Source organism: Stomoxys calcitrans, chromosome 5 (assembly GCF_963082655.1).
Source record: "Stomoxys calcitrans chromosome 5, idStoCalc2.1, whole genome shotgun sequence".
NCBI lineage: Eukaryota > Metazoa > Arthropoda > Insecta > Diptera > Muscidae > Stomoxys > Stomoxys calcitrans.
This window is the reverse complement of record NC_081556.1, coordinates 12,778,015-12,799,374: the sequence shown is the minus strand read 5'-3', so window position 1 is coordinate 12,799,374 and position 21,360 is coordinate 12,778,015. Positions and strand designations below refer to the sequence as shown.

General features: G+C 36.3%; 1 protein-coding gene across 4 annotated transcripts in view; it reads left to right on the top strand.

The window, feature by feature from the left end:
* Positions 1-17,360, top strand: part of LOC106083441 (uncharacterized) — a 34,015-nt gene extending 16,655 nt beyond the window's left edge. For 3 of the 4 annotated variants that reach the window (XM_013246445.2, XM_013246446.2, XM_013246447.2), the window contains exons 3-6: positions 10,583-10,714; positions 10,930-11,827; positions 11,984-12,509; positions 15,748-17,359. In XM_013246445.2, coding sequence (XP_013101899.2) covers positions 10,583-10,714; positions 10,930-11,827; positions 11,984-12,509; positions 15,748-16,800 — 2,609 coding nt within the window. In that variant the 3' untranslated portion in view covers positions 16,801-17,359. Of the gene's footprint in view, positions 1-10,582; positions 10,715-10,929; positions 11,828-11,983; positions 12,510-15,747 lie in introns of all 4 variants that reach the window. The other variant, XM_059369706.1, reaches the window with a different exon arrangement.
* The last annotated feature ends 4,000 nt before the right edge of the window (positions 17,361-21,360 follow it).

Below are 21,360 nucleotides of genomic sequence, written 5' to 3'. Positions count from 1 at the left end.
TGCGTTGTTTCCTCAAAAAATAAGCTCAAAATCGCATAAAGATATCGTAAAAATCGATTTATTTTAGGCCTAAAATTTTGAGGTCATTTTCAAGGTCAAAAACGATGTAACTCCTTCATTTTTTCGAATTTAGAAAATTTTGCACTATTCCGCAGTTCGAAAGTCGAAGACAAATCGTGTAATGAACAAAAATCCATAAAATTTAACAAATTATTTTTTTTGCATTTTTTTTAGCAAAGGGGGTAACCTTAACAAAATTTTGAATTTTTGAAGCGAAAAAAATTTTTGAGTTGAGTACGCAGCTCTCAAGCTTTTGGCAAAAAATGAGGTTTGGCGTTTCTCCTGCGTTGTTTCCTCAAAAAAATAAGCTCAAAATCGCATAAAGAAATCGTAAAAATCGGTTTAATTTAGGCCTACAATTTTGAGGTCATTTTCAAGGTCGAAAACGCTGTAACTCCTTCATTTTTTCGAATTTAGAAAATTTTGCACTATTCTGCAGTTCGAAATTCGAAGACAAATCGTGTAATGAACAAAAATCCATACAATTTAGCAAATTATTTTTTTTTTGCATTTTTTAGCAAAGGGGGTAACCTTAGCAAAATTTTTAATTTTTGAAGCGAAAAAATTTTTGAGTTGAGTACGCAGCTCTCAAGTTTATGGCAAAAAATGAGGTTTGGCGTTACTCTTGCGTTGTTTCCTCAAAAAAATAAGCTCAAAATCGATTGAAGAAATCGTACAATTCGATTTATTTTAGGCCTACAATTTTGAGCTCATTTTCAAGGTCGAAAACGTTGTAATTCCTTCATTTTTTCGAATTTAGAAAATTTTGCACTATTCCGCAGTTCGAAATTCGAAGACAAATCGTGTAATGAACAAAAATCCATAAAACTTAACAGATTTATTTTTTTGCATTTTTTTAGCAAAGGGGGTAACCTTAGCAAAATTTTTAATTTTTGAAGCGAAAAAAATTTTTGAGTTGAGTACGCAGCTCTCAAGTTTATGGCAAAAAATGAGGTTTGGCGTTACTCCTTCGTTGTTTCCTCAAAAAAATAAGCTCAAAATCGCATGAAGAAATCGTACAATTCGATTTATTTTAGGCCTAAAATTTTTAGGTCATTTTCAAGGTCGAAAACGCTGTAACTCCTTAATTTTTTCGAATTTAGAAAATTTTGCAACATTCCGCATTTCGAAATTCGAAGACAAATCGTGTAATGAACAAAAATCCATAAAACTTAACAGATTTATTTTTTTGCATTTTTTTAGCAAAGGGGGTAACCTTAGCAAAATTTTTAATTTTTGAAGCGAAAAAAATTTTTTAGTTGAGTACGCAGCTCTCAAGTTTATGGCAAAAAATGAGGTTTGGCCTTACTCCTGTGTTGTTTCCTCAAAAAACAAGCTCAAAATCGCATAAAGAAATCGTAAAAATCGATTTAGTGTAGGCCTAAAATTTTGAGGTCATTTTCAAGGTCGAAAACGCTGTAACTCCTTCATTCTTTCGAATTTAGAAAATTTTGCAGCATTCTGCAGTTCGAAATTCGAAGACAAATCGTGTAATGAACAAAAATCCATTAAACTTAACAGATTTATTTTTTTGCATTTTTTTAGCAAAGGGGGTAACCTTAGCAACATTTTTAATTTTTGAAGAGAAAAAAATTTTTGAGTTGAGTACGCAGCTCTCAAGCTTTTGGCAAAAAATGAGGTTTGGAGTTTCTCCTGCGTTGTTTCCTCAAAAAAAATAAGATAGAAATCGCATAAAGAAATCGTACAAATCGATTTATTTTAGGCCTAAAATTTTGAGGTCATTTTCAAGGTCGAAAACGCTGTAACTCCTTCATTTTTTCGAATTTAGAAAGTTTTGCACTATTCCGCAGTTCGAAATTCGAAGACAAATCGTGAAATGAACAAAAATCCATAAAACTTAACAAATCAATTTTTTTGCATTTTTTTAGCAAAGGGGGTAACCTTAGCAAAATTTTTAATTTTTGAAGCGAAAAAAATTTTTGAGTTGAGTACGCAGCTCTCAAGCTTTTGGCAAAAAATGAGGTTTAGCTTTACGCCTGTGTTGTTTCCTCAAAAAACAAGCTCAAAATCGCATAAAGAAATCATAAAAATCGATTTATTTTAGGCCTAAAATTTTGAGGTCATTTTCAAGGTCGAAAACGATGTAATTCCGTCATTTTTTCTGAATTTAAAAAATTTTGGACTATTCCGCAGATCGAAATTTGAAGACAAATCTTGTAATGAACAAAAATCCATAAAATTTAACAAATTATTTTTTTGCATTTTTTTTAGCAAAGGGGGTAACCTTAGCAAAATTTTTAATTTTTGAAGCGAAAAAAATTTTTGAGTTAAGTACCCAGCTCTCAAGCTTATGTCGAAAAATGAGATTTGGCCTTACTCCTGTGTTGTTTCCTCAAAAAACAAGCTCAAAATCGCATAAAGAAATCGTAAAAATCGATTTAGTGTAGGCCTAAAATTTTGAGGTAATTTTCAAGGTCGAAAACGCTGTAACTCCTTCATTTTTTCGAATTTAGAAAATTTTGCAGCATTCCGCAGTTCGAAATTCGAAGACAAATCGTGAAATGAACAAAAATCCATAAAACTTAACAAATTTATTTTTTTGCATTTTTTTAGCAAGGGGGTAACCTTAGCAAAATTTTTAATTTTTGAAGCGAAAAAAATTTTTGAGTTGAGTACGCAGCTCTCAAGTTTATGGCAAAAAATGAGGTTTGGCCTTACTCCTGTGTTGTTTCCTCAAAAAACAAGCTCAAAATCGCATAAAGAAATCGTAAAAATCGATTTATTTTAGGCCTACAATTTTGAGGTCATTTTCAAGGTCGAGAACGCTGTAAATCCTTCATTTTTTCGAATTTAGAAAGTTTTGCACTATTCCGCAGTTCGAAATTCGAAAACAAATCGTGTAATGAACAAAAATCCATACAATTTAACAAATTATTTTTTTGCATTTTTTTAGCAAAGGGGGTAACCTTAGCAAAATTTTTGAATTTTTGAAGCGAAAAAAATTTTTGAGTTGAGTACGCAGCTCTCAAGTTTATGGCAAAAAATGAGGTTTGGCGTTACTCCTGCGTTGTTTCCTCAAAAAAATAAGCCCAAAATCGCATAAAGAAATCGTACAAATCGATTTATTTTAGGCCTACAATTTTGAGCTCATTTTCAAGGTCGAAAACGTTGTAATTCCTTCATTTTTTCGAATTTAGAAAATTTTGCAGCATTCCGCAGTTCGAAATTCGAAGACAAATCGTGTGATGAACAAAAATCCATAAAACTTAACAAATTAATTTTTTTGCGTTTTTTTAGCAAAGGGGGTACTCATTTTCAAGGTCGAAAACGCTGTAACTCCTTAATTTTTTCGAATTTAGAAAGTTTTGCACTATTCTGCAGTTTGAAATTCGAAGACAAATCGTGTAATGAACAAAAATCCATACAATTTAACAAATTATTTTTTTGCATTTTTTTAGCAAAGGGGGTAACCTTAGCAAAATGTTTAATTTTTGAAGTGAAAAAAATTTTTGAGTTGAGTACGCAGCTCTCAAGTTTATGGCAAAAAAATGAGGTTTGGCGTTTCTCCTGCGTTGTTTCCTCAGAAAAATAAGCTCAAAATCGCATAAAGAAATCGTACAAATCGATTTATTTTAGGCCTACAATTTTGAGGTCATTTTCAAGGTCGAAAACGCTGTAACTCCTTAATTTTTTCGAATTTAGAAAATTTTGCAGCATTTCGCAGTTCGAAATTCGAAGACAAATCGTGTAATGAACAAAAATCCATACAATTTAACAAATTATTTTTTTGCATTTTTTTAGCAAGGGGGTAACCTTAGCAAAATTTTTAATTTTTGAAGAGAAAAAAAATTTTTGAGTTGAGTACGCACCTCTCAAGTTTATGGCAAAAAATGAGGTTTGACGTTACTCCTGTGTTGTTTCCTCAAAAAACAAGCTCAAAATCGCGTAAAGAAATCGTAAAAATCGATTTAGTGTAGGCCTAAAATTTTGAGGTCATTTTCAAGGTCGAAAACGCTGTAACTCCTTAATTTTTTCGAATTTAAAAAGTTTTGCACTATTCCGCAGTTCGAAATTCGAAGACAAATCGTGTAATGAACAAAAATCCATAAAATTTAACAAATTAATTTTTTTGCATTTTTTTAGCAAAGGGGGTAACCTTAGCAAAATTTTTAATTTTTGAAGCGACAAAAAAATTTTGAGTTGAGTACGCAGCTCTCAAGTTTATGGCAAAAAATGAGGTTTGGCGTTTCTCCTGCGTTGTTTCCTCAGAAAAATAAGCTCAAAATCGCATGAAGAAATCGTTCAAATCGATTTATTTTAGGCCTAACATTTTGGGGTAATTTTCAAGGTCGAAAACGCTGTAAATCCTTCATTTTTTCGAATTTAGAAAATTTTGCAGCATTCCGCAGTTCGCAATTCGAAGACAAATCGTGTAATGAACAAAAATCCATAAAATTTGACAAATTATTTTTTTGCTTTTTTTTAACCTTAGCAAAATTTTTAATTTTTGAAGCGAAAAAAATTTTTGAGTTGAGTACGCAGCTCTCAAATTTATGGCAAAAAATGAGGTTTGGCGTTTCTCCTGCGTTGTTTCCTCAAAAAAATAAGCTCAAAATCGCATAAAGAAATCGTAAAAATCGGTTTAATTTAGGCCTACAATTTTGAGGTCATTTTCAAGGTCGAAAACGCTGTAACTCCTTAATTTTTTCGAATTTAGAAAGTTTTGCACTATTCTGCAGTTCGAAATTCGAAGACAAATCGTGTAATGAACAAAAAACCATAAAATTTAGCAAATTATTTTTTTTGCATTTTTTTAGCAAAGGGGGTAACCTTAGCAAAATTTTTAATTTTTAAAGCGAAAAAAATTTTTGAGTTGAGTACGCAGCTTTCAAGCTTATAGCAAAAAATGAGGTTTGACGTTACTCCTGTGTTGTTTCCTCAAAAAACAAGCTAAAAATCGCATAAAGAAATCGTACAAATCGATATATTTTAGGCCTAAAATTTTGAGGTCATTTTCAAGGTCGAAAACACTGTAACTCCTTCATTTTCGAATTTAGAAAATTTTGCAGCATTACGCAGTTCGAAATTCGAAGACAAATCGTGTATTGAACAAAAATCCCTAAATCTCAACATTTATTTTTTTTAACTCTGATATGCACACTTTTTCTGTTAATTGGTTGTTTATGATCCAAGAAACCGCTTGAAATTGCTGTTGCAATTGTGAAAAGTGGTTACTGGGTTAAACCAAAACCCACCACAGCACGTGCTGTGTTTGTGACTTAGATCCGTTATGTGTGCAACATTTACAGTTGTAATAGAGAGAGGTGGGCAAAAAGAGAAAGGTGGCCAATGAAAGGGAAACAGTTGCTATTTGACATCGATCTAGCAATATCAGAAAAAACCATTCACTTTAGTGGCATATTGAAACATTTACTAAATCGAATTACTGACAATTACATACCAATGCTTGACTAACAAGTAAGGTAAAGCAATGGTCGGACTGAACCGGGTATGTAATCATGCATCAAAATGAAAATCAAACCACAAAATATTCGGTTCAGAATTTGATGAGCGTTCACATAATGATTTTGACTAACTAACGCTTATAGAGTAGGTGTCCATTTGCTGAAATTTGGAACAAAGACTTGATTTATGATTTCCAACATCCACTTCAAGTATAAACCCAATCGGTCTAAAAGGAGATATAGCCCCCATATAAACCTATCCCCCGATTTGACTTCTTGAGCCCCTAGAAGCCTAATTTTTCATCCGATTTGGCTAAAATTTGGAACAAAGACTTGAGTTATGACTTCCAACATCCATGCCAGTACGATCCTTGTCGGTCTATAAACTTATATAGCCCCCATATAAACCGATCCATATAAACATGATTTGGCTGAAATTTGCAATATTTGAGGCAGAGGGTAGCATGTCCCCCTATGACGCTGAACGCCTGGGATCGAATACTGGCGAGAAAAACTTTCAGCGGTGCTTAACCCCTCCTAATAGTGGCGACATTTGTGAGGTACTTTGCCATGTAAAAACTTCTCCCCAAAGAGGCGTCGCACTTCGGCACGCCGTTCGTACTCGGCCATAAAAAAGTAGGTCCCTTTTCATTGAGCTTTATTTTGAATCGGACAGCACTCATTAATATGTGAAAAGTTTACTCCCAGTTTCTGATTGGCAAATGGTTTGTGGAAAATATTGGAAATTTTGTAATACCACCTATATATAATTGTCCTAAATAAAAAAAAAATTAATTAAACATTTGAAATTTAATTTTTTTTAAGTAAAATATTACTTCGATCAAGAATTTTTACTTGATAGTAAGGAATTTTTCTCAAATAGATGTATAAAATATACTTAACTTTAGTAAAGACAATACAAAATAGGAGTTTTAAAAATGAATATTTAGAAAGTACGACCAGAGAAAAGTTGATACCAAACGTGCTCATTTCAGTACCATACGGTATTGATAGTAAAGCAACACCGTATGGTAGCAAAGTAATACCAAGGATGAAATATTAAATTATTAGTAACTTTTGGTATTAGCGTTATGACCGAACTGGTATTGGATTTAATACCAATCTGTTATTGGTTTTAATTCCAAACCGCTATTGACTTTAATACTTAACCTTTATTCCACGAATATTCCACCCCCTAATGAACCAAAATAAAAAACCAATAAAAATAATTTTAATCTCATTTTATTTCGATTATTGATTTTAAGAATTGTTAATAAACAAATACAAGCAAGTAAAAGCGTGCTAACCACCATGGATTCCGCAAAAAATTTATACAAAATAAATTTAGTTGAAGAGCATAATTTTATTCTACAAACCAAACTTCTGTCAAACCAGCGAAAATTAATGGTTCTAGGAACCGAACAAGGATGATCGCTATATCAGGTTATAGGCTGATTTGGACCGTATTTGGCACAGTTTTTGGAAATCATAACAGAACACGGCAAGCAAAATCTCAGCCATATCGGACAAAAATTGCGGCTTGTAAGGGCTGAAGAAGTCGAATCGGGAGATCGGTTTATATGGCGACTATATCAGGTTATTGGCCGATTTGGACCGTACTATGCAGAATTGTTGGAATTCAAAACAGAACACTACATGCAAAATTTCAACCGAATCGGGCAAAAATTGCTGCTTGTAAGGGCTCAAGAAGTCAAATCGGGAGATTGGTCTATATGGAAGCTGTATCAGGTTATAGATCGATCTGTACCGTACTTAGCACAGTTGTTGGAAGTCATGACAGAACATCAAATGCATAATTTCAGCCAAATCGGACAAAAATTGTGGCGGCTATATCTAAATCTGAACCGATATGGCCCATTTACAATCCCCAATGACCTACATCAATATTAAGGACCTGTGCAAAATTTCAAGCGGCTAGCTTTATGCGTACAATCGCTATCATGAATTTCGACAGACGGACGGACGGATATGGCTAGATCGACTCAGGGCGTCGAGACGATCAAGAAAATATATACTCTATGGGGTCTTAGACGAATATTTCGAGGTGTTACAAACGCAATGACTGGATTAGTATACCCCCATCCTATGTTGGTGGGGTGGGTATAAAAATATACCAGTGTGGATGCGCTAAAGAAAGCCATATGTATAGAATAGGTCAAACTTCCGGCAGATTACACTCGTGCAGCTTGTAACTCGTTTTTCGACCGACTCAGAGCAATCTTCAAGGCAAAAAATGGTCATATTGAGGAAAAGTGAATCGATTTTGAAATTAAGATTACATATATCTGTTCTTTAATTACAATTGGAGTATATTAAATATATAACTATAAAATATAGACAATAGTAAACTATTCAGTGTGAAAATAGGGCATCAATAAGCTCTCTCCATCAAGCTCTTCGTTGGCCAAAGTCTTGGCTTGATTCCACGATGTATGGCTTGATTCCTATTCCCTTTTCGTTCAGCGGTTCCTTGTGTTTTTCGGACATCCCCTCACTCGATGTCCTTGCGGGTTCCAATCTATGGTCTCTCTTTATCATCGCGCGCTCGGCATAGGATATGGTCCAACCAAGTCCATTTTCTCTTCTGTATTTCTGCATCGATGCGGGAAGTGTTTGTTCTTATTTGCAATTCTTCATTTGAAATACTTTTTTAAAATAGATTTCACACTACTGTTGAAGATCCTGACTTTTGTATTATGTGAGATTTCACTGCATCTTCAAACTTTGTTGAATTTAAGAAAGACGTCTGCCATCGATCCTCCGTCCTTTGTTATTTTGCTGCCAAGATAGGAGAAGTTTTCAACGTCTTCAATGATATGGTTGTTTATAGTGAGCGATGTCAGATTTGATGTTCCTATCCTCACCATTTTTGTCTTAACTATGTTTATCCTCAGGCATACTTTGGCAGCATTTTCATTCAGACGTTCCAGTTTCAGCTTTATGTGCTTGAAGCAATGCGCAAAGAGCCATATGTCATCCGCGTAGTCTATGTCTCCTAGGAAGTCGTTAATGCCCAGCCATAGGCTGCCTTAGCATCAGTTGCTTCTAATATGGAGTCTAATAAAATTAAAAATTGAGATTACTTCCACACATATTTGCCATTTGAATCAAAAATAAGTAAAAATGTGTTAAGTTCGGCCGTGTCGAACTTTGGATATCCACCACCATGGATAGTTATATCTAAATAGGGCTTGGTTTGGATCAAATTTTTTTCAAGTCCCTAGCACTCTTATACAAGTTACAGTTTCGGCGAAATCAAGCAATAAATCCGCTTTTATGGGATTAAGACCCTAAATTGTAACATTGGTCTCCATGACAGCTTTATCCAAATATAGTCTGATCTTAACCATATTTGGATCAGATTGCGGGAGGCTTAAAACAACTAATTGGAGCGAAATCGGGTAATAATTTAATCCATAAAGAGTTTCAGACCCTTAGTCGGCAGATCGGTCTATATGCCAGCTATATCTAAATATAGTCCAATCTGAAACATATATAAGCGAAATTGGATAATAAATCCAGCTTTTATGCGCTTCAGACCCGGAATCGGTAGATCGGTCTAAATGGCAGCTATATCTAAATATAGTTCGATCTTCACCATATTTGTATTGGATGTTGGGAGGCTTAAAATAACTCACTGTTGCAAATTTCAGCGGAAACGGGTTATAATTAAAGCTTTTATGGGTTTTGCCATCATAAATCAGCAGATCGGTCTGTATGCCAGCTATAACTAAATATAGTCCGATCTGCAACATATTTGTGTCGGATAACGGAAGGCTTAAAACAACTCACTGTATAAAATTTCAGCAAAATCTGATAATAAATGCAGCTTTTATGAGCTTCGAATCCTTAATCGGCAGATCGGTCTATATGGCAGCTATATCTGAAGATAGGCCGATCTGAACCATATTTTAGTCGCATATCGGGAGGCTTTAATCAACTCACAATTTCAAAATTCACCGAAATCGGATCATTAATGGGGCCTTTATGGGTTTAAGTCCCTCAGTCGGCAGATCGGTCTATATGGTAGCTATATCGAAATATTGTTCGATCTGTACCGCATTTAAGTGTGACGACGAAAGGCTTAAAAAAAACTCACTGTTTCAAATTTCAGCGAAATCGAATAATAGTTGCGGCTTTTATGGGCAGATCGGTCTTTCTAATTTAGTTGAAATCGGATAATAAATGCGCCTGTTACGGGCTTAAGACCCTAACCGGCATATCGGTCTATATAGCAGCTTTATGTACAATAAATATGGTCCGATATGGGCCATATTCGGTTTGAATATCGGGGCCTCTAGTACAACTTCCAGATTCAAATTTAATCGAAATTGAACAAAAATTTCGGCTTTTACGGGCTCAAGACCCTAAATCGCCAAACCGGTCTATATGACAGCTATATCCAAATATAGTCCGATTTGGCCCATTCAAGAACTTAAACAGCGTTTAGAAGAAAGACGAGTCTGTGCCAAATTTCAGCTTAATATCTCAATTTTTGAAGGCTGTAGAGTGATTACAACTGACGGATACACGGATGGACAGACACACGGACATCGTAAAGTCGCCTTAGAATTTTACGACAATCCGAAATATATTCTTTGTAGGGTCGGAAATGAATATTTCGATGTGTTGCAAACGGAATGACTAAATGAACACACTCCCTATCCTATGGTGGTGGGTATAAAAAATATGTTCCCACTTTGTGTCAGCTACCCTGTATATACTGTTTTAAATTTAACTATCATTGCTGCCAACATCCTTCCATCAGGGAATACATTTATAATTTGTGTTATTCTTTTTTTTTTTTTGTCTAGAGGAAATTGTATGTTTTTGGGGCTCTGCAATCCTGCCCCATTCCCGATGAATCTTAGTTTCTTTCTACGTTGTCCATTAGGATTATGTTTGAATGTTGATGTCATGTCATCTCTTGATTTTTAATTTGTTTCACTTTCCATTTATGTTTTTGCATTTGGTTTGATTTCATTTAATTAACCATTTTTGGCTCTACTAAGAATTTTGCTATAATTAAATCTCCCAATTTCTTTCTAATAAAAATGTTTTGTCTTTTGCAACAGCTCACATTGGTCTCTCCAGCAGTGATGGTGTGCCGCTATTAACACAAACCATATATGGCTTTCTGGATTTCACAACGACCATAGGAAATACAGTGATGGTATTTTCTCCACAAAGTGCACCGCCTCCTTTAGGTAAATTGATAAGAAGGACCACTTTCTCAAACTGCTCTCCTCAATAGAAATGCTACTTGCCTTAAATAAAACATTGTTACATGTTATTGTCCCATACATGTCGCTGTAAATTATAAACAGCAATGGAGAAAGTGGGCCTAAGTAGTGTGTTACATAATTCTAAGACCACGATTTTATTTGGTTTACTTATGACATGTTATCTTCCTGCTTTTTAGCATTGCAACCCGAAGTGGTAACCGAGCCACCTGTAGTGATTAAAACGAATCCCTTGGAATCTGTGGTGGCACCAAAAGAACCCGAATCAACGATTAGTCCCACAAAATTGAAAACCACTACTACCACAACGGTAAAGGCAAGCAGCAGCAGCAGTAGTAGTGGTAGTGCTAGTGTTAGTAAAGGTAGTGGTGTAGAAGAAACGACCACAACGAAATCGAAAGTGAGTGAAGACAAAACATCAACCACAGCAACAACATTGCATGAAACTGCACCGCCATCAACGCCAGCCAGCTCGCCGGCACCCCAGAAACCGGCTCAGCCACCAAAAATTGTAACACATTCATCGCCATCAACAACGTCATCATCACCTCCGCCAACACCGACCACCTCTTCGTCACCGATAATTGACAATGTGGTTCATGATCCGGAATATGATTTACTTTCGCGACAGCCACCTCAATACGTGGAAGAAAACTATCGAGTGGTCAGCTTGCGGCCGGGCGGCAACAAACACACAAGACCAGCAGTGGTGGTAACCCCCGAAAAACATGCACCCTCCACCAGCAGTGTGCTGGCCACAAAGGTGACAGCCACCGCTTTGGCCTCTTCCTCCAGCAGTAGATCGCATAAAAACAAAAAGCACAAGGTAAGACCTTCAAGTACTTTGCAGGTACTAAAAACGGCCGCTCCTGTACAGCATCCGAAAATCAGCGCCAGTTCTAAGGTAACCAGTCACCGTAGCAGTAGTAGCGGCAGTAGCAGCAGCAGCACATCATCAAGAAAAAGCAGCAAAAAAGGTCATCGTGGTTCAGCCCCAACCACCAGCACCACTCCGCAACCTCAAGAAGATGTGGTAATTGTCAAGTCGTCATCGACCTCCAGAAGCAAACCCAAAAGGTGTGTCTGCTTTGTCACTACTCATACAAAAGTGTGATATAATAATTTAGAGAAAAAAAAAATTATAATATCAAATTTATTAAATGTTGTTTATGCTTTCTCCCTTTCCCCTTCCGTTTTGGTTTCTGTGTTTTGTTGTTTCTTTCTTGTTTCTAGGAAAAATAAAAACAAACATTCAACCACTTCAAAGCCCAGATATAGTGGCTCGGCGGGCATCACCACCACCACTACAACCACTGAGGCCGCTGTGAAGCGTGCATTTAAACCCAAAGTTCAAATTTCAAATTCCGATTTGGAAAGTAACAATAACTTACACATTACGAAACTAAATCGAACACCCGGTCGTTGGCAATACAAAACATCACCCAAGCCCAGAGTATCGATACGCAAACCTTCGGTCGAAGTAAATGGCCCTTTGGGTTTGGGCAATGTATCTGCGATTAACGTTTATCCAGAACCACCACCGCTGAATGAGAATTTCCTCAATCAAAATGTCATATACAATCAGAGTGACTTGGATTTTGAGGGTTCACAAAACGGAGCCATACTTAACAACATCGATCCTGAGGGAAAACAAGCGAAATTTTTCACCGAGACCATCAATGTGGAAATATCTACACCGGCTGATTTCAGGGATACCTATTATGAGATAGCGACTATCAAGAAACCTTTTATATTCCAGGTAAATCAAAACATTAATGCAGACAAAAATAGTCACTCATAACGAAGTCTTGGCCAAGCGAACCAGCAGGTTTCGTTCTTTTGTTGATTTTATAATGAAAAACAGCTGATTTGGATGATTCGTTTGATTATGTAAAACAGCTGTGTTTTATTTTAGTACTATATAGTGCAGTGCAATGAAATTTGTATGAACATGACAACTATCTAGGACAACGAAGTTCTGGATAAATTACCAGTGCAGGCTTGTGTAGAACATCTGTCATCAGGATTGCCATGTGTGATATGTTATTCACAAATAAGTGTGGCCATCCGCAGAAATCCTCTATTGTGAATGGAAAAATGAATTTAAAACCAATTAAATTAAATATAATAATAATACACAGCAAATACAGCACATATTTCATAGCACATAGTATAAAAGTACAGGGTAGCTGACACGAAATGCTTACAATACAAAAGACCATATTTTTTTATGTGAAAATATTTTTTATTTATTCAAATGACAATAATGTATGGAAATAATCTAGATGTACCACGTTCGTGCAGCTTATAACTCGTTTTTTAGCCAACTCGGAGCATAGTCAAGGCAAAAGGTGGTCATATCGAGCAAAAGTGAATGAATTCTGAAATTTAGAATTATTTGAATCAATTAAAAATATTTTTATATGACTTTTCGGATAGGCCGCCATTAAATCCCTGGAGAACGGACGAGCTTGCGAGACTAGGAACTACCTTACACACTCCAGGGACACTGGAATCTATGGGTATGCCTCTAGCGACATGTAAGCTAAGTTTTCAGGACCAGGCCCGAAGAGCAACGAACGATAGATGGTCACAAAGAGGGGGCTGTGATAATTCCAAAACTATGTGGCCTCATCTAGACTTGAAGAGGTCTACTGGTTTGCTGTCATTGGCTAGAACAGATGTCTCAGTCATTGTGTCCGTCATGACGATCACTGTCTAATCGGAAAACATGCTGACACATTGAATGTTGCCAGCAACGATTTTTCCTGAAGCTGTAGGGACATCGAGGAAGAAGAGACTATAGAACACCTTCTGTGTGTGTGTGTCCCACACTTTAGGTTCTCATTTCTTTGAGAACCTGTTTGATTTAGCGGATGTGAAACTTTGCAAGTTGTTGGGCTTTTTAAAGCGATCTTGATGGTTCAACGGTAGGAACTAGAAGGCATCTTCCTTCTTTTGTTCCTGTGGTGTCACAATGGACGAAAACGTCTAAGTGAGTCTGATGGCAGACTGCCACTTAACCTAACCTAACCTTCCGGATCGTTTCAGCTTTTTAGATGAGGAAAAACACAATTATTTTTGATAGTATTTCGTTTGACTCCGTCTAACCGTTTATGAGGCTGATTGTCAACAAATTACAAAGAAAACAAGTAAGAGCGTGCTACATTCGGCCGGACCGAATCTTATATACCCTTCACCATTATTTGCATTTGTCGAGTTCCTGGCGCGGTATCACCTTTTAGGCAAACAAAGAATAATGGATAATAATTGTTATGCTATTGGAGCTATATCAAGTTATATTCCGATTCGGACTATATATGAATTGAATGGTGAAGACCATAGTAGAAGTCATTAAGTAATATTTCAGTCCATTCGAATAAGATTTGCTCCTTTTAGTTGCTCAAGAAACATAATCGGGAGATTTATATGAGAGCTGTATCAGGCTATAGATCGCTTCAGACCATATTGGACACGTATGTTGAAGGTCATGGAAGAAGCCGTTTTATAAAATTTCACCCAAATCGGATACAAATTGCGCCCTCTAGTGGCTGAAGTAGTTAAGATCCAAGTTCGGTCTATATGGGAGCTACATCATGTTATGAACCGATTTGAACCATACTTAGAATAGTTGTTGGAAGTCATAACAAAACACTTTGTGCAAAATTTCAGCAAAATCGGATGAGAATTGCGCCTTCTAGTGGCTCAAGAAGTCAAGATCCAAGATTGGTTTATATGGCAGCTATATCAGGTTATGGACCGATTTAAACCTTACTTAGCACAGTTATTGGAGGTCGTAACAAAACACTTTGTGTCAAATTTCAGCCAAATGGGATAAGAATTGCGCCCTCTAGTGGTTGAAGAAGTCAAGATCCAAGATCGGTTTATATGGAAGCTATATCAGGTTATGAACCCATTCAAATCACACATAGCACAGTTATTGGAGGTCGTAACAAAACACCTTGTGTCAAATTTCAGCCAAATGGGATAAGAATTGCGCCCTCTAGTGGTTCAAGAAGTCAAGATCCAAGATCGGTTTATATGGCAGCTATATCAAAACATGAACCGATATAGCCCATTTACAATCCCAACCGACCTACACTAATAAGAAGTATTTGTGCAAAATTTCAAGCAGCTAGCTTTATTCCTTCGAAAGTTAGCGTGATTTCGCAGACAGACGGACGGACATGGCTAGATCGACTTAAAATGTCATGACGATCACGAATATAAGGTTCTTAGACGAATATTTCGAGAAGTTACAAACAGAATGACGAAATTAGTATACCCCCATCCTATGGTGGAGGGAATCAAAATTGTATGTAGGCTGATTGCTTGTCGTAACCTGCTTAAATAAATTCAGGTTTACCATGAACGTACCAACAAGACTCGGCACCCTCACATTAGGCACACGTAAACCCAGGATTCACTAAGGAAGGTTAAGTCACTTGGCAAAACATCAAGTGGATAGATTTTTAAGAACGTCAAAATCTGCCTATTGTGAATGTTAACACATGTCAGAAATTTTTTTTTTGTTGAATCTTGGTGTAAACCAAAAATAGGTAAAAAATATGTTCCGCACTTTATTTCGCCCACACAATTAATGTTTAATTCGTCAGATGCCAATCCGATGGACTTCTCATTTGGGCAATTTTTAAGAACAAGTAGGAGGGTAAAAAAATCAATTAGGGAAAACTAAAAGTTCATTATAACTGGAGTTTACCATTCGAATTTGCCTATAAATAGGAGGCGTCTAATCATTGAGCTTAAATTTAACTATATCAGATGAACATAATTTTTGGAAGTCGTAACAGAATACTACTTGCCAAATTTCTGCCCAATCACACAACAATTGCGGTTTCAAGGTGCTCAAGATGTGAAATCGAAGGATCACTTTTGTGGGAGATATATCCAAATCTGAGCAGACATGTCCCAACCAATTACTATTTTTCATCCATATTTGATGTATTACCAATGTTTTTTTTTTCTTTTTTCTTTAGGCCGGCATTTTGAAGAAGACCCGCTATATAACGGTAACCTCCACCATTGAGAAATTCCTAACATCCGAAGCCTCTGTTGAGCCGCGCAACGATAACGAACCCCTAACGGAAAACATTTTAGCTGTCTCTGAAAAGCCCAACAATGGTATTTTAATGGGCAGTGTTATCACACTGGCACCCATCTACATACACAACGACTCTTACACGCCTTACTTGGAAACAGTAACAGAATCCTTTAGTGTGGTTAATCAAAAGTTGAAAACTCAAATATTGCCCATTATCAATGAAGTGTTGAATGAGACCACCTATCATACGCTAGTGCAAACCATCGATTTAACCAGTTTGATAACTGTGGTGAAAACCATATCCCCCGATATGGAGACCAAGGACTTTAATGGCTTCCAAGACTTTGTAGGCAATTTAGATGAGGCAGGTTCGGAAATCAATTTAGATCTGGAATTTGGTGACGAAGGTAATCATCATGATTCAAGCCATGAGACGAATAACAAGCATTTGGATCTGGAAGGTCTGGGACATAATAACAAGACAGCCCTGATATTACCCACTTTGGCCACGGAGAGCTTGAATCCCTTAATGCCTAATGTTATAACAAATTCACGTCCAGTTGTGAAGCTGGAAACCTTATGGGAATCATATGTTGTGCCCATAACCAATGGACAGTCCACCTCTTATCGCACTTTGTCCAAGGCCAAGGGTGTGGTGGAGAGAACCGAATATGTGGTGGATACAACCACAGTGCCCACACCCATATTGCCACCAACCTCGATAAATCCATTCCTATTGCCACAATTGCAACAATTCCAAACTATAACCACACCAGTGGTGCAACAGACCATTGTAACACAAACCGAGAGTAAAGTTTTGAAATTGACCTTTGGTGCAAAAACAGCCTACACCACATTATACTCAACCCAAGTGGTGCCCACTGTGCAAACTATGTATGTGACTACGTCGGTGCCTGTTCAGCCCACCGCCAACCCCTTCCAAGGTTTCTATCCGCCAGCATATAATCCGTTTGCCTATTTGGGTTAACACCCCGGGCGGCAAGCATGTCATGTACCGTTATATGCCTTTAATGTACAATATTATTTCACATAAACTTTCATTATTCCCAAAAATCACTGAAGACATTATTCTGGCAGGCTGATTGATATGTCATTTTAAAGTGTTGGCAACTCTGTAGAACTCACACAAGGGCCGTGTGTCAAGCAACTGATTAGTTTTGAAATTGTCTCTACTTGCCAGTCCATTTGAAGAGATATAGAAAACTCCCCCCTTTCGCCACCCACTCTCTCGCTCTCACTATTCGAACTCGTTTACTGCTTAATTTTAAGTTTTTTCCTTTGTTTTGTATAAAATACTCAATATTTTCACAAATTCATATCACACATCTCTCGTCGAATCCATTGCCCTGTAAATTTCTTTAATTTATTAAAAATAACTCAAAACTCAAATCATTTGATAATAATACATTCTCACATATCAATATAAAAGTAAACAAAAATCTACATTACTACATATCAGTTAATTGTGTACAGTGTTAGATGCATGACAATTATTCGCATTATAATTAAAAATAGTACCTAATCTATTATATGACACGAAAAAAAAAAATTATATATAAAAAAATTATAAAAATGAAAATAAAAAAATTGGATTTTTTTCACCAAGAAACCGAATTTAAAATTTTGACACATTGTATGTATGTATAGTATCGTTTATATGTAAATGTACCTTTCTACCAATTGGAGCTCAAATAAATGTTAAAAATTGTTGAAAAATAAATTTTGAATATCTTGACTATTTTTCAAAACTTTTAAATATTGTATGGGGTGCTTTTCTGAAACTCATTTCGGTTGCATGTAATATATGTGTCTTGATAAATTCCCCATAGAAACGCTTTTTGACTTTAAGAGCACATCAGGCTTTTATCAGGCCTACTTGGCACAGTTGTTGAAAGTTGTGACGAAACACGTCATGCAAAATTTCAGCCAAATCGGATAGGAATTGGGCTCTCTATAGGCTCAAGAAGTCAAGACCCCGGATCGGTTTATATGACCGATTTGAACCATACTTAGCATAGTTGTTGGAAGTGATACCAAAACTCCACGTGCTTTGGTAAATCGGATTAAAATTGCGTCCACTAAAGGCTCAAGAAGTCAAGACCCAAGATCAAATCATGGACCTATATGGCCCATTTACAATCCCAACCGACCTACACCTATAAGAATTATTTGTGCAAAATTTCAAGCGGCTAGCTTTACTCCTTCGAAAGTTAGCGTGCTTTCGACAGACAGACGGACGAACGGACATGGCTAGATCGATATAAAATGCCATGACGATCAAGAATATATATACTTTATGGAGTCTGATATGAATATTTCGAGGAGTGGTGGAGAGTATAAAAAATACAAATAATATTAGAAAAAGAAAAACAAGTAAAAGCGTGCTAAGTTCGGCCGGGCCGAATCTTATATACCCTCCACCATGGATCGCATTTGTCGAGTTCTTTTCCTGGCATCTCTTCTTAGGCAAAACAGGATATAAGAAAAGATTTGCTCTGCTATTAGAGCGATATCAAGATATGGTCCGGTTTGGACCACAATTAAATTATATGTTGGAGACCTGTGTAAAATGTCAGCGAATTCGAATAAGAATTGCGCCTCTTGGGGGCTCAAAAAGTAAAATAGAGAGATCGATTTATATGGGAGCTGTATCGGGCTATAGACCGATTCAGACCATAATAAACACGTATGTTGATGGTCATGAGAGGATCCGTCGTACAAAATTTCAGGCAAATCGGATAATAATTGCGACCTCTACAGGCTTAAGAAGTCAAGATCCCAGATCGGTTTATATGACAGGTATATCAGATTATGAACCGATTTAAACCATACTTGGCACAGTTGTTGGATATCATAACACAACATGTCGTGCCAAAATTCTTCAAATCGGATAAGAATTGCGCCCTCTAGAAGCTCAAGAAGTCAAGATCCAAGATCGGTTTATATGACAGCTTTATCATGCGACCTCTACAGGCTCAAGAAGTCAAGATCCCAGATCGGTTTATATGACAAATATATCAGGTTATGAACCGATTTAAACCATACTTGGCACAGTTGTTGGATATCATAACACAACACGTCGTGCTAAAATTCTTCAAATCGGATAAGAATTGCGCCCTCTAGAAGCTCAAGAAGTCAAGACCCAAGATCGGTTTATATGACAGCTTTATCAGGTTATGGACCGATTTAAACCATACTTGGAACAGTTGTTGGATATCATGACAAAACACGTCGTGCCATAATTCATTCAAATCGGATAATAATTGCGCCCAGTAGAGGCTCAAGAAGTCAAGACCCAAGATCGGTTTATATGACAGCTATATCAGGTTATGGACCGATTTGAACCATACTTGGAACAGTTGTTGGATATCATAACAAAACACGTCGTGCAAAATTTCATTCCAATCGGATAAGAATTGCGCACTCTAGAGGCTCAAGAAGTCAAGACCCAAGATCGGTTTAAATGACAGCTATATCAGGTTATGGACCAATTTGAACCATACTTGGAACAGTTGTTGGATATCATAACAAAACACGTCGTGTAAAATTTCATTCCAATTGGATAAGAATTGCGCACTCTAGAGGCTCAAGAAATCAAGACCCAAGATCGGTTTATATGGCAGCTGATATGGCCCATTTACAATCCCAACCGACCTACAGTAATAAAAAGTATTTGTGCAAAATTTCAAGCGGCTAGCTTTACTCCTTCGAAAGTTAGCTTGTCAGCGTGCTTTCGACAGACAGACGGACGGACATGGCTAGATCGGCTTAAAATGTCATGACCATTAAGAATATATATACCCCATCCTATGGTGGACGGTATAAAAATTTATTTTTGTTGTTGCTTGTGACGTTAACTCAAAAATCCCTACACATAAGTAAATGCATGTTTACTTAGCGTTCTGTAATCAAGTAAGGCGTGTACCACAGAGGTGTCTGAGATGGTTTCCCCTTCCTTGAGTGCAGATTTAGTGACTCGCACGATAGAAAATGTCTGCAGGGGGTTAGTATTTTAATATTTTACACATACAGTCACATTTTCATTTTGGACATTGCTGGATCACACTCATAAAAACCCTCTTTCTCTCGCACATTTACCAGTTGCTTCTATTACTCTCATTTATCTTATGCTCTCTCAGTATGGCATAGCATTCACACACATAACGGATGCCTAAGTAAAAAAACAACAACAACTTGCTGTGTTTCCGCTTCTTCTTCTTTTATTTTCAGAGGCTTTTCCCAATGAACATTATTTTAAATAATATATTCTCCACATCTCTCTAAAATATCTTTCGGTTGATGCTAATTTCGTTAAAATCCATTCATTCAGTCGTTTGGCCGTAATATGTATCACAAAATCGGCTTTATAAAACCCTTTTAAAATGTTATCAAAAATGTAATAAATTAAAAAAAGTGTATTACTTAAAAAAGAATTTTTTGGTTTTTTTTGCGTTTTTAAGGTTGTCGTTTAAAAGTATTTATATACATATAAATTTTTTTTTGAAACCCTTTTCATTTTTAACCTTTCTTGGAATGAATTAACAAAATTCATTCATACTTACGTAAAGTTATCTGAAAGGAAGAGAAAAAAAGCATAAAAATATTTGTCGGTCTTCAATTTTTTTTTAATTTACTTTTAGTTACCTGTGGGAAGATAGCCAAGCCATAGGTAACTAAAACTAACATTGTTAATAAATTCATTATAGGTTAATAGTTTCAAATAAACTAACTTTGAAGATTTCGTTAACTATAGCTTCTTGGTCTTATCCTGCAACCTAAGAATCGAAAGCAATGTGGCTTTCACTTTGGCTGTTATCTTTTATATACTGAAGGTTTCCAGTCCATTAAGAAGCAAGCAACAAGAGCTATAGCAACAATGAAAAGTTGAATTTTTTAATGTATCCATTGAGCGTTGCCTCAATCCCCAGAAAATATGAAATGAGGTATTGTTCAAGGGATTAGTATAATTGCCAAAGAGCCATATATATCAAAGAACAAAGACCATCGTCACAATCTGGTCCTTACTACTGTTTGCAAATAATTTGAAATATAAGTGGTTAGTGGTGAATATGTTAGGTTGGATGATGGCCGAATGCTAACTGTAGTTGCCTTGTGATACTCCTAAATTTCTTATTTACAGATGTTTTGTGGTTGCCTACTTGATTTTGAGATACCATCTCCTGCTGTCCACCATCCTGCAGCATAAATACGTATAGTGCGTTGGAAGTCAGTATACACAATATGGATGTCTAATGACTGTTTGACGACCTCCATTCTGTTTTCATAATTCCATTAGTCCAATATGTTGTCATTTATGTATTTCTAAGAAATTCATTACAATGCACCATTTAGTTTGTAGTGACTTGTACTGCTACTGCCGCATGTTTTTGCACATGGGGTATTGTGAAATTTGTTACAATGCTATAGCCTACACTATGATAAAAGAAGCATCAAAGAATATAATAAAAAAAAACATGTAGAAAGTCCTGAATCGCAAAGTAAAACTGGACAAGTTAACCATTTGTGT